Below are 13,859 nucleotides of genomic sequence, written 5' to 3'. Positions count from 1 at the left end.
CGTGGATTGGGCTGGATCAGCATCGTTTGTGCTCGTCATATCGATAGGGAAGGGCGGAAAAACGGAGGAAAGAGGAAACTAAAGGCGTTGATGGATTGTGGCTAATCACGTTGTTTATTCAAATACATAAACATACACTTTTTAAATATCTTTTTCTGGATAAAGAACACGAAACAAAATTACTAGCGTAAAGTCAAATAATATCTTACATCACGAAAGACTTACTGTTCCCCCGAACACCGCTTGCCTCATTGTATCAAGATTAAAAAGGTATCTCATTTCACAAAAGATTTCATCTTAAGAGAAATGATATCACCTTTTTTTTGGGAGGGGGGGCTACTCTCTGTTAGACTTCGAAATGGTAAGTCATGCTAGTAAAGGCTTGCGTATTATCAGAATAGTAGGAGACGAGACACAGAACTGAATTAGGCTATTTTTCTGGATAAGATAAACGGGTACGAGCCTGTAATCGTCTTTTTGTTTCGCTTTGACGTAAACGTTTACTAAATGATGCAGTAAGGAAAAACAAGCTGAAAACCTGTTCCTGCATATATTTAAACCTTTTCAACTATCATAGTGTTGCCCCGGATTCATATTTCACTTTTAGCCGACAAAAATGTGCAACGCTACATATAGTTGTTTTATTGCCATTATTTTTCAGCATTTTTAATGAACGTATTAATTTTCTTCTTCAGATCTCACATATCCAAAACCTGCAACAACCGACTGTTCGGGCTATATCCCAAACATGACATGAATAGCAATCACGATATAGAACCACGTCAAACAGTTAGGTTACAAATGCGTAGAATTTTCCGAGAGGGTCGCTCTTTTATTGACGTGGCTCCTACTTTACGGATTCGTATAAAGTACACGATATAGCAGGTAAAAAAAAAAAAAAAAGGGTGGTACGCAGCCGTTATATGCTTGTGGAGCACACATACCGACGTCGTCAGCTCCGGCCGCCAGACGTGTCAACTTCGAGCGAGCAAGTGAAAGCGAAACTTTCGTCTTATGCAGCCGCGTCGGTACGTTGCTCCGCCAGAAAACTGTCAGAGTAGTACAATGCGGAAGTGACTGCTAGGCATTTAAGATCGCATTTGTTACCATCATTCAGCTATTCTTTATTTGTACTGATATTCAAATCAACAAATGAACATTGAGGTACGTTAATTGTGCGAAGGTTGAGCTATGACAAACAGAAAGGATGACAACATTTGTCTCTGGTATTTTTAGTTTGAAGCGCTGCCATTCTTTCCGGGAAATGCAAACGAAATCGCGAGAGGCGAAAAGAAAGAATCTCGAACAGAAAATGGAATGGCCGGCTTTCTTCCAGTCCTTACCGCGAGAAGATGCGACAGGAGAGAATCTCATGTAGAAAAAGGCGTGACTCACATTTTGGAGAAGGTCCCGCCAGTCATCAGTGCGAATCAAGGTGAAAGGAAAGAATCCCGGATTGAAAATGGAGCACCTAATATCACGGGAAGCGTTTCACCACTACATAGTAAGTGATATTAACTGCGTGTTTAACTTAAAATCGCCAGTTTTCCAGCGTTTCTAAAAATCGCTTTACGATCGGTAAAAGTCTGTATTAATTTAATAAAACGAGTAAAATCAATTGCTAATAAGAATATGTGTAGTACGAAACCAAGGGAAAGTAAAGCGAAAGCAAGGGATCGATCAGAGACGGATGGAATGTCATTTTTCTGTCTTGTAGTTCATCGATCGGATCTCCGAATACTATAGGATTTTTGGTAGAAGGCCGTCAACGCAATCTTTATAGTATTTTATGCAATGTCTTTCAAACAAGTCGCGAGACTCTACTTCGCTGTATATATTCTACTTTTTTTTTAGAAAATAAAACCCTTTTTAATGCTGTTCTTTCGAACACGAAATGCGGGAATGGCATCTCTTTTTGGATGGACATTGGGGTTCCGTGATTCCCGTTTGCCACGATATGCACAATAGGAAAAATAAAAGGAGCTAGCGGGACAAGCCGTGGACGAAGTTATCGGATGATACTCACATAAAAAGAAAAAGATATTGTAAAAAAGCAACTTGAATAGTTTTATCCTATTCCGTCTAAAGTCGAGTCGGATTAGTCCGATTGAGTTTCAGTAGCGGAAAGAGGTACAATTCAGCTACAGCACTCGGCAACGTTCAATTCCAACGCGAGCCAATTCACTTTAGCAGAAGAAAAATTTTGGAAAACCCTACTTGATATACGAACAATAGCTGGTAGATGTTTCTTACCGCTTGCATGGCTATACGTATTCTATGGTATACGTTCGGTCAAAAATCTTCCGGTGGTTGCGGCCATGGCCGCTGAATACAAAGATAATCAGCACATACGATGCTTTATCGTTCGCTCAAATACATAGCCAACAATCGACCGAAATTCTGGTCGCAAAATGATAGCATTGCGTGGAGTGCCACCTCATCAACAACCTTCACGTCCCTCCACTCGTCACCTTCTCGTATTCGACCGTGACGGCACAATGCCAATTGGCTCACTGAGACTTGATGATCACATCTCTTACTGTACTGATTGGAGTGCCCTTTTTTTTCTTTTCTTGATGACATTTAATGCCCTATGGATTGGTTACGTCTCGATGTGTCCGTTCGAACGGCAGGAATACCGCCCATGTCGAAATCACCTTGACTTAAAATGATGCTCTCAACTGGCCTTAATTTTCAATTGAATTCCCTTTTTTGTTGAAGGTCGGGTGTTCGGGATGCGTGAAAGAGCATCGCGCCAACTTCAAAACATGGCATCGGTCAACGGGAGCAAGCCCATAACAGAACCCATTGCAGTGGTAAGTCTTCCTTCTTTTTTATGATTACGTGCCGCGTTGTGCCAATAACTTCGTACGTTCATGCGGCCGTTGTTCTAGAATAAAAATGCATATTTACGCACGGATTATACTTGTTGAATTCTCAAGATATGACGTAACATTTAAAATCGGATTGCGCAATTTGGACTTTAGTAAAATTGCGCACTTACCAGTTCGTATAATAGAGTCTCCTGTTGTGATACATTTCTAATGGTCGGGATTTTATCTAAAAAACAATTGAGAAACCGAAAACGATAGCGTATGATTAACTTTAAATTTGGAGGAAAGAACGCAGAGTATATCACAGGTATTGAAATAATATAGAATTATTTAGGCCATTTACCCACTTAAAAATAAACCCAAATGTTGGTCGAACACGCGAATGGTTCGATATGGCACAAATATTACAGATCTACGCTCTTGTGGTACTGGGAATAAAGCGGACCGGGCCAACTATTATTTATTATTGTTACGATTATTTTCATGTACTTATTAGGAATGGAAGGCGTGCCGTGCGTTTAAGTGTAAAATAACAGAACCACGTAGGTGAAGAACTCCACAAAGAGGAAAATAAACAAATCTTACGTAGATAGAATATTTTGCACTTGTTTTTAATGGCGATATGGCATGCGGGTCATTCACACCATTGCAATAGCACGTGAACGAATACGTGACACCCATGATCTGCCATAACGTCAGAATATCCACGTAGGCGACCATAAAATTATGGGAAACCCCGTGGAAGTCTTGCACCATAACCTGCATCGCACGAGCCTTGGATTGGTACACGTATTTTGGTTTAAATGTTAAAGTTCTTTTGGCCGTTGAACGTCCGCAAACACCGTTATACTTTCATCGAGCGCAAAGCCAAAAAAAGTTTATCGATCTGTCAGAAAATATTGTCTATGGCGAACGGGCTTTTAAGAGAAAACCAAGTCTGACGTTTTTAAATAAAATGCTTGATTACATCCATATGGGAAAAAAAACAAATCGATCCACGTTTGTAGAATTCTTAGCATCCCACGCCCTTTTCGCATGGGGGGGAAAGCTGTTCAGATCCCTATGCTAACGTTTTTCTTGACAAGGACAGTAATTCTACGGACGTAGTGTGAGATTGACGTGGAGTCTTCTTGAGATGAGCACCTCAGAAAGATAAAGTTCTGAATGGGTTGATTGTTTTCAGACATGACAGCGTTGATGAATTGTACTTGAACACGCGAAACAGCTGTCAGTATAACACTACGTCTGTAGTATGACGTGTCCATGTATACAATGCTGACGGGATCGACCGGTTCATCCAACTTTCTTTTTGGTTGCTCTAATTGGAGTGACGGGCTCTCTCCTTCTTGTTATGTATGTGCACTATGTCTACGCTCTAACGAAAACTACGGTCATTGCACTGAATTGATTATGGGCGAGTTTGCCATCATTCGATTCCACTCAACGCCAACGAATGACAATGAATGAGTCAAGATTTTAAGCAATCTGAAAGTCTAATTTGAAAGCATTATGATGCAAAAATTTTTATTTCAGGCGTTACGACGAATCGTTTTCGGCCAGTGTCCAGCACCAGTTAAGGCTGAATATTTTTCACGAGGTCCAGGTAAAATATTTCCCTTAAATCATGTAAGAAAAATAAAGAACTGGAGGAATAAAGGGGAATTGTTTAACAGGACTTGTTTTTCGTGAAGCAGAGCGCGACCTTGGTTACGCTTTGATGGTGAGTCACGCAGCTGGATTGCCGATTACAAACTCATTAATGATGGCTTTACAGACACATATCTTGCGTATTCTACTGTTTGACGTCAGACCATCCAGGGTGTACCAACCGGAGTACGTTTCAAATGTCTAATTATTTGCCAATATTGTGGGTTGATGAAGTAATTGTGATTCTCGCTCGGATGTCTGACACAGTCCCCTGAAACCAACTTTTTCAATGCAACAAGAAGCTTTGTGTTCAGCCATCACCGACATCATCTGGAAGGCTGGAGGATGCCAGTACGGCGTTTTGTGTTTACCGCATCCAAGTCATACTCACGTCGAGGAGTCTGACCACTTCAATGCAGATGGTAAGTAATTCTTCCATGATTGTTTAGCCAGCAGTTTTACGTTTAAAAAACACGGTTTCTTATTCTTTCGTCTCTACTTTCGTGAAGGTGTAACGGAAAAAGTAGGATACTAAAAATCTTTACTTTAACGTGCAAAGAGTAATGCAAATTTTTATTCTAATGTGCGCCACGTCTGGCAGCTTAACGTACTGGAATGTCACAATCGAGAGGAACTCCAGTATTTTGTGAGGCGTAATCTTTTTCTGGTAATCCCTTTTCAAATTTATAATACCATCGCATCTCTTTTCCATTGTCATACATTCATCTTTCGGTTTAAGTTTCAGCAAGACCCCGGTCCTGCCTTGCTACTTCTAATTTACAGTGCTGTCTTAGCCCGTGGAATCGACCGGCAAGTGTCGCCTCAATAGTCAACGCAATTACTCAGTTATAGAAATGAAATCATTAACTTTTTTTGGCGTGTGGCATAGAATTGCAGAGGATATGGGGACAAGATGGATAACGGGCACAAATTCCTATCTGACCAGCTTGATCAATTATTCCGGAGACATCAGCTTCAGCGCGCTTAATTTAATTCTGTCGGGCAGAGCAGCTTCATATCTGCATAACGGAACTCATTATCAGGAAGACAAGGACAAGATCGTAATTATTTATCTTCAATTTTCATGTTTTAATCTCCCAAAATAAGACGCTCAACGCTAATTGGTACCTTTGGTTATAAATGTCGTCTGGAACTGAAATGCTACCCTCAGAAATGTGTAACGCAAAGCCACGCATGTGTAATTCGATGAACTCAACAGACTGGAATCTTGCAGTTGTCGCTTAACGATACAAAACTGGACCAAAATTCATTGACATCCATAATCCTTGAGCTGATAGCTCTAATTTTTTAAAAACAACGAATAGATGATTCCCCAGCATGGCATTCACGCGCGTTCACCTATCGGATTACTGCTCTGGATGCGGACTGAAGAAAAAACAGCAGCATACAAATTAGGCTCACGATTAAAAACACCAGTCTATCCCATTTGGTTGATCATTGCCTCGGAACAAAGCGGAGTGCTATTTAGTGATGATCGTGATCTCCTCCGAGATTACCGGTCAGAGATAAGGTGCGTTATAATGAAAAGAGTATAGGCAAATTCACTTGTTGTCGATCGATTATGCTATCAATTAGATTCGAGTTGCATTATCACACCAGTTCGCACAACCAATTGATACCAGCCGTGTTGGTAATCCGAACGAAATTGCCGCTTGAGGTACACGAGGAAGACGTGGCTCTTCCTACGTTAGACAAAATCATCCGATCGAAGTATTTAACATCTTGGTGATACAAGATGTTTAATTATGTATAACCATGTTTTTGTTTTAGGTGGAGCGGAGCACGCGTGAGCTGGAACGGCATGACCCCATTTTTGTAACGAATGTGTCTATATTCTTCTTAAATTTTTTAACTACATGTCATATCATATTAAAGATAACTATGTATACTGACGCATTGGAAAATACACACTTTTTCGATCGCAGTATCATAATTGAACGTCTTTCTTATTTATTTTAATAGATCCCATTCGTCAACTACCGAGTCCTCTATTGGTGTCGTTCTTTCACAACGAGGATAAAATTCCGAGTATAGTTGTTTAGGTAATTCTTGCCGAATCGTGGCTCGTAGCGAAAACAAACAAAAAGATTTGATTCCACGTCGCAAAAATTTGCCATGGCGATGTGTGCGTTGTTTGAACGGCACGCTTTGTTTTACGGCCGTTTACCTTGCTATTTAAGACGTCCTATATATCGAGCTGGATTGAAATCAATTTACTGGACTTCTGGCCTTGACTCGTTCATTAAACAGCGAAGGTTAAACCTCTGCCGTGCGGGCAACTATTCCAAGCGCAAGGAAAACGAGAACTTCTCGTTTACGACAATGTCTGACATTTGCAATCGGCCAAGGCGAATGCTGGTAGACATTGAGGCGGGATTAGCACCAGACCTGCTATTCTTCGTAGTCTATTTTAAGAAACATCCTATTGCTTCCAGCAATAAAGTACTGTTGCTCTCACACGCTTGTAAAATTAGCCAAGAATTTGAATGCTGCCTGGTTAGTAGTTAACCATTAACACTAGGTATTTGCATTTTGTTTAGTATTATTAGTTGGGTTTCCTTACAAAATGTTCGCTGTTGCGACGGGAATGATTGAATGGCAAACCTCACACACGCCGTTGTTGACGTATTTCGTCTAAATTTAGCAGTGTTATGCATGCTCAACAAAGAGTCGACTACCAGGGGCGTTCTTTTCACAATGGAACGAAAGGAAAAAAAAAAGAAACATTGACACGAACGTTTCTTTGAAGTATAATAAGAGCTGGGTGAATAGTCCTAAGGCTGAAAGGCTTTCGGTGAAGTCGACAAACTCTCAGTCTTCCTCTCTTTATACAACGAAAATTGCCTCCACAAATGAGGGGGAGTCAGTCCGGGCTAGTCTGACACGCACTATCGGCTTTACGTCACTTCTCGTCCGACGTCGTATTTAGACACTTGCAGACCTGGACTATCAGATTTCTATAAAGGCAACTTTATCGATGTTGAACTTTACGTACTTCCCTCTTATGGTAGAATAATATTCAATTGACTGTACGTATTACGTGATAACACTGAGAAGAATGGTGGATAGTCGATTGACCATACATTTCCCGTGACCGTAAGTTATTCAGTAGGTTGTAAATCATAAGGCAACACATTTTAGTTATGTTTTTCAAGAAGGCTATATCTCAAAAACGAGGCTTACTTTTTTTCATACGTTCCAAGTTTTGGAAGTTACGGGAGAATCGCTAGAACCCTTCCCACGCTATCACGAAGGAAAGTGATTTTAGGATATCGGAAATTTCTTTGCGTATTCTTGTCGGAATTCAAAAGTTTTGTTTTACACACAAGTACCATAATGCAAAGATTATTTCTCGATGATCAAGGCACCAAATCGGTAGGGCGGTCAACCTACAATAGCGTTAGAAGACCAACTGACGGTAGTTCCTCGTGTCTCTTTGACCCACATAGTGCGGAAACGTGACTGTGCGCCACGTTACGTACTACGTCTAGGAAAAATTCAAATCAATAAATCTATCGGTCGTTCATGTTAGACAACGCAATTGCGGATTTTTGTGCTTTCATGGCCACGCTGCTCTAGTGCGAAAAACGTCTGGCGACAAACCTTCTGTGTCAGCAAGGCTATTCTCAACGACTAGAATTACGCACACGTAATCAATGATTGACCTTGCTCCACAACGCCCACAGACTTGCAAAAGCAGCAAAATTCCTCTGACTCGATTCCTAGTTTTTCACGATTTTTTTTTTTCACGGCGAGTTTCCTTGCGAGCGAATGTGCGTTCAAAAGTTTTGCGGATGACAAGTAACACAAGGAGTTTAAAACAGAGAACTTCCCACGAAAGGCAAAGGCTGTCGTAACGTGGGGCAAACGAGTTTATCATCTATACGGGCCCGTATGAAGAACATGGTCGAAGTAAGACCCGATTCATCGAGGTTTTCTTCCAAAACGTTTGGCTTGTCACCCAATTTGCTTGCACTCGCATGTGAGGTAATGAAACGTAAATGGATGACAATCTTGATTGTATGACGAATGGCCCTCACTTACTGTCATCATATTTCCGAGCTAGAAACAACTTGTACGCCTCGCTATTCCCCTTGTGCAATCATTCAATTATTTTTTCATTGCATTTATCAATGCTCATGTCAACGTATATGGTTCTAGTTATTTCACATACGCATCCACTTAGAATAAGTGGGTCTAAATAGTCAAGTTAAGAAATAAGGGTTCACTATCTGCTGGTAACGCGTTTAGTTCGTTCTAAAAGGTACGTGGTCCCGAACATTTACCCCTAAGTTAGACTTGCCTCACCAATGGTTTAAATATTTTAAACTATTTCCGGTGCGAGTAATATGTTATGTAAAACGAATGTTAGCTGTATGTACATGTCGAGTTTTGATTTTATACAGGAGCAAATCAAACACTCGATCTGTATTAATATAAACATTCAGACTATCTTATGCGTATCCATAAGGAATGGAAATGTGTGGGTGAGACGCATATGTACAGTATATATAGAACGCAATAATTGACCACCTCAAGTCTCAGTGGTGAGCTACTGCACGAAAACTGTCAACCCCTCGTTCGCTATCCAATTGTCGGATGGCGTGATTTTTCATTTCAGTTTGCTTTCTCTGTTTCTTTAACGTACCCTCCGCTTTGATTTTCTCCGTCAAATGCCGTGCCCACCACACCGGTGTAACACGTTAGACTTTTTGTTTGTAATCGTTCGTCAATTTTTGAACAGTATAGGAGGCGATCATCCCCAAAATGTTTAGCTACATGATTGAGCACAAGTGCAATAGAACTGCGATAGTAGCGCAATAAACAAAACAAAAAACGATTTTGCGTTACTTTCAAGTACGTCACAATCGAACGTTGTACAAGGAAGGCCCTGTACGGTGTGCGGTCTTTATATACTTTGACGTTCGTATGTCTGTTGTGTATAGTCTCTACGTCGAAGGGGTTGCGTACATACTTTCGGTAAACAGGAGTATAGAGCATGGCGAGACTAGTGGCCGCGCAATGCTCCTTCGTGTTCACTTGCTTTCTCGATAAGTCGATAACAAGTATAGGCCTGCATACTGTGTATACAACTGCATCGCTAAGATATCCTGTCAGTCGTGTTGGTATATCCCACCGAGTTAGTTCATATCCATTGGTGGTGCCCTGTATATTCAAATTCCTGCTCAGCACACAACACAAACGGACTGGCCATCTTTCAGCCATGACTCGATATCCGGGTCGAAGTACTGGAATTGGTGAAAGGCCACCTTTACCTAACGTCTTACCAGTGCCAGCTAGTCTCGGGACACCTATCACAGAGCCAACGGCGGTGGTAAGCGTGTCTGTTTTCCTTAATCATTCATTTTTTTTTTAAATCGTAGATTTGCATCCTTTTCTTGTATGCGGGTTTTGTTGTTACAGTTTTCATCCAACCCCAAGACTGACCGGCTATTTAAGACACCATTTTTTTTTTTACTACCGAGTTGCGATGTTGTCCTATATTTAATCGATTCCGTTAGTTTCCCGATTGCCTGTATGCTTTTCCTCTTACACATCCCCTTTTTTCCGTAACAAGGTCCGTTTTCGTCTTCCGCCCAATCGATTACGCTTCGCTACGCCCTCAAAAAAATCGAATGAACTAGAGGGAAAAGAAAACATGGAGGAATACAAACCAAACAAATGCGCATTCGCATGCAGAAAAAAGTTTACGACAGACAGACAGAGAAAAGTGGTTGACTGACGACTAAGTTTCTGCGCACGAGACAATGAATCATTCCATACAGGAGGATGACAACCCTTGAACCATTGCGGACCATTCACCATAGAAATCACGACAAAACATTTGCAAACAAAAACTATTTTCAAGTCTTTGTCGGATGCGATTTCGTGTTTGATCATCGAATTTTTTTAAAAATTACTTCTTTTATTTAAAACAGCAAGGCATTTCATGGATAGGGGTTCATCTTGCGCCGTACGTAATACATTTCTACTATGGGCTTATGCAAATAAATAAGAAGACGCAGAACATGCCAAGGAATTTCAGCCTAGCAAAACCACCGATTGCGTGTGTCTGCGTACTAAAAATTATTGCGCAATCATATCAAATTAAAAACAAAAATACCGGTACCCACGAAAGAGCATGAAAAAGAGGGAAGCACCTATCTCCAACATCGAGTATCATTGTATTTGTGCATGAAGGAAGGGGTTTTTATTAGGAATCGATAAGAGACTAAGGTGCACACCACCGATGGCAGCAATCCTTCATAGATTGCATGTGACTACCAAGACTGATTGCCCTCCACATGGCAGTTTTGACAAAGAATGAGAACTAGAGGCACCCAACGTATAATTCTTCGGGCTACAGCGTCAATAGTGCTTTTATATCCAATGAATTAGACAGGTAAAACATAAAAAAAAAACTTGGAAAATGACATTGAGTGATTTGATTAAAGTAGCTACATATAGCGAACTAGTAATCATGGTTTTTAAAGAGTGCGCTACCTTCCCAGTACCTTCCGAGAAGTAGCTACCGTGCTCCAAACGCTGAGTTCGTTTGTTACGTATCTACATAATGAACAGAAGGCCCGCTTGTGTGCAATCGGTTTACAACTCTTGTTCAAATGCACGTTTCTAAGTTTTATCATTTTATTTCGCTTGTTATTATGAACCAGATAATTGAACACTGTCTTTCGTTTGCATGTATGTACGCCATCGTGGAATGGCAGGCATTGAGGCAGGTTGTTTTTGGACAATGTCCGAGCATGATACGATCGGAATTCTTCTCACGTGGACCGGGAATGGTGTTCCGGGAAGCAGAACAACAGCTCGCATATGGATTAACGTTCATCGGCGGTGATATGATTCCAATGGCACGATCCGTCCTTATGATCGTTCAAGCACAGATTTTGAAAACGCTTCTCTTCGAAACGGATCCCACAAGAATATTAAAATCTAGGTAATTGTGATTTGATAATTAATCTCGTTAGTACGTCCGCTAATATAAACCTCTGTTAAATATTTGAAATGTAAAAAACAAAATCCTCTGTTGTCTATTCTTTTACGACAGACGTGACACCAATACGTTTTTGATTATAACGTTTGACTAATCAAATGATCATGGGTTGTCAGGAGCCCAAAGGCATATCACGCAAGTTTCGAGATATTTGGATATAGTCAGACGTCGCTTCAAAAGGTCACTGGAAAATAGACGTTGCCACGGAATCGATAGGCTAGCGGGCTGATCGGATTCTTTTGGTAGTTTTCTGTTATTGAACGAAATGCGATTAAAAACGCTTGACATACGACAAAAGTCAACTCACGACACATCAGCCTTGACACACATTCAAAGCAAACTCATCGATCATACTATTGGCACTGTTGGCTCCAACAGCTCTTGAAATATACACCGATATCGACCTCCTTTGATTTTATTAAGCTATTGGTTTGCGTTTGACACTGCTATTTGATAAAAATATGCAAAGTTTAACAACGTTTCCAATTGACGATTAATAGAAGGAATCCTTTAGAGCCAACAATGACGATACAGAAAGAAGCTCTTGTGGCAGCTGTAGCCGAAATCTTGTGGCGGGCTGGAAGTGGCCAAGGCATTCTCTGTTTGCCAAGCAAATCCATTGTACATTTGCCCGAATCACCGCAGTTTAATCACGACGGTGTAACTGAAAAAGTATTGCCAATTAAAAAACATACATGCACTATCCATGCTGACCAACAATGTTTTCAATTCCACAGTTGCAGTTGGTACCTTTCGCAAAGTGGGACGAACTTGTGACGGTACTGCGTCGATATATTTACTTAGTACGTTTCCGTTTGAAAGCAAATAACATGCACGTAAACTAATGATATGTCTCCCACAGTTCCAGGAAGAGCCTGGTCCGGCTGTTCTTCTTCTATTGTATAGTGCCGTTTTATCCAGGGGCTTGGACAGGTACTTTTAATCAAAGCCAAATGACAATTCATTTTTATAAAACATGATAAACGTGAATGTGATAAACAGAGTGAACGAAGACTTGATGGGCAGAGCGGCAAATTTCAGCGGACTGACACACAGAAGCCATCTCGTGAATTTCAAAGGAAGCATTTCAAACAGTGTTCTGTGTTTGCTCATGACCGGTAGAGCCAGTCCGTTCTTGCATAACGGAGTCCAATACCGAGGAGACGAAGACCATGCGGTAATAATGAAACTCGATTTCCTATACGTCTATGACTATTACTGATTTGTTCTATATTTTCTTTCAAACAGTCCATAGCGGAAACGGGATTATTGATTCGTTCACCGCTCGGCCTCCTCCTATGGATGGGCAACGAGGAAAAGACACAAGCAACGAATCTTGGTTCCAGATTAAAAACCCCAATCTTCCCCATTTGGCTAGTGATCTGCTGTGACCAATCTGGCCTTCTATTTTGCTTAGACCGAGCGCTAATGCGAGACTACCGAAACGAATACAAGTATGGTGATAGAAAATCACAAAGATGTTGGCAATAATTTTTCGTTTCTATCGCAGCTTCCAGCTTCACTATTATACCAGTTCGCATTTTCAGACCGGTGACACTATTTTGAATATATGCACACGCGGATTTGATGAAACCGAACCTGAGATTCCTCTTAGTACGCTGGACAAGATCATCAGAACTAAGTAAGTTTTTTATTAAAACTTTGTGATATGATTTTGTTTCAGAAGTTTTTCAAAAATCCCGCGGTTAGTCACCCTCGCCGTCTTCTGAAGCATATGTTACGCTTGATTTAACCAAACACGGATCGTGATTTTCTCCTTCGACTGTAGGTGGAGCGGGGCGCGCGTCAACTGGAACGGCATTGTTCCATACCTATGAAATTGTTTTCGAAGAAATATTTTTGTTCCCTCAGTCCTCCTCATAAAAAACTTGAAAGAAGAAAGCGATGCACAAAACAAACACCATAACACGCACTTTTTTATACGATGGATCAGCAACCAATTCACCTGAAAAAAAAAATCAAACAAAAATACAGGCGTCAATGAAGGGATTTCACAACGACTCGTCGACGGAGTAATCAACGAAAGGCGGCGGGGAACGATGTGTAGTCTTCCCGTATGCACGTCACTTGTAAATTAGGAAATTTGTCTAGTAGCTCCGGTGGTATATATGTAGACACCACACTGACGATGGTACGAAAAGAAAATGAGACAATATCGACCGGTCTTGGACAGGCCTGCAACCTTGTTTATACAACATAGTCTAGATTTGATCCTGGTCGATTCAAAAAACCATGTTCCATTGTGTACCCAGCAATAAAGTGACAGCACAATTTTCCCAGAAGTGTTTGTCTTTGTCTTTGTCTCCTACTTAATCGATGTA

General features: G+C 40.9%; 2 protein-coding genes across 2 annotated transcripts; both read left to right on the top strand.

Annotated features, from left to right (window-relative positions):
• Positions 1-782: 782 nt before the first annotated feature.
• On the top strand, positions 783-6,379 carry LOC130702704 (inactive ubiquitin carboxyl-terminal hydrolase MINDY-4B-like). The gene is made up of 13 exons (XM_057524355.2): positions 783-1,164; positions 1,237-1,504; positions 2,722-2,816; positions 4,368-4,437; positions 4,508-4,667; positions 4,749-4,903; positions 4,991-5,004; positions 5,083-5,148; positions 5,221-5,291; positions 5,371-5,542; positions 5,807-6,012; positions 6,078-6,212; positions 6,273-6,379. The coding sequence occupies exons 1-13, from the start codon at positions 1,153-1,155 to the stop codon at positions 6,319-6,321; spliced, it is 1,473 nt and encodes a 490-aa protein (XP_057380338.1). The 5' UTR covers positions 783-1,152; the 3' UTR covers positions 6,322-6,379.
• Positions 6,380-9,016: 2,637 nt separating this feature from the next.
• On the top strand, positions 9,017-13,820 carry LOC130701065 (inactive ubiquitin carboxyl-terminal hydrolase MINDY-4B-like). The gene is made up of 9 exons (XM_057523049.1): positions 9,017-9,837; positions 11,231-11,460; positions 12,018-12,189; positions 12,255-12,320; positions 12,380-12,450; positions 12,520-12,694; positions 12,766-12,971; positions 13,028-13,159; positions 13,307-13,820. Exons 1-9 carry the CDS (start codon positions 9,502-9,504, stop codon positions 13,353-13,355), a joined length of 1,437 nt encoding a protein of 478 aa, XP_057379032.1. The 5' UTR covers positions 9,017-9,501; the 3' UTR covers positions 13,356-13,820.
• Positions 13,821-13,859: the final 39 nt, after the last annotated feature.

Source organism: Daphnia carinata, chromosome 7, assembly GCF_022539665.2.
Source record: "Daphnia carinata strain CSIRO-1 chromosome 7, CSIRO_AGI_Dcar_HiC_V3, whole genome shotgun sequence".
NCBI classification, from domain to species: domain Eukaryota; kingdom Metazoa; phylum Arthropoda; class Branchiopoda; order Diplostraca; family Daphniidae; genus Daphnia; species Daphnia carinata.
This window is presented reverse-complemented; position numbering and strand designations above follow the sequence as displayed.

Excerpts from the sequence above, each read along its gene's own strand:
- LOC130702704 (XM_057524355.2), top strand. Across the intron at positions 5,292-5,370 it reads TTAGCCCGTGGAATCGACCG|AATTGCAGAGGATATGGGGA; the intron begins GCAAGTGTCGCC and ends CGTGTGGCATAG. Across the intron at positions 6,213-6,272 it reads GACAAAATCATCCGATCGAA|GTGGAGCGGAGCACGCGTGA; the intron begins GTATTTAACATC and ends TTTTTGTTTTAG.
- LOC130701065 (XM_057523049.1), top strand. The coding sequence starts at position 9,502 with ATGGCGAGACTAGTGGCCGCGCAATGCTCCTTCGTGTTCACTTGCTTT. Across the intron at positions 9,838-11,230 it reads TCACAGAGCCAACGGCGGTG|GCATTGAGGCAGGTTGTTTT; the intron begins GTAAGCGTGTCT and ends GTGGAATGGCAG. Across the intron at positions 12,451-12,519 it reads TTATCCAGGGGCTTGGACAG|AGTGAACGAAGACTTGATGG; the intron begins GTACTTTTAATC and ends TGTGATAAACAG.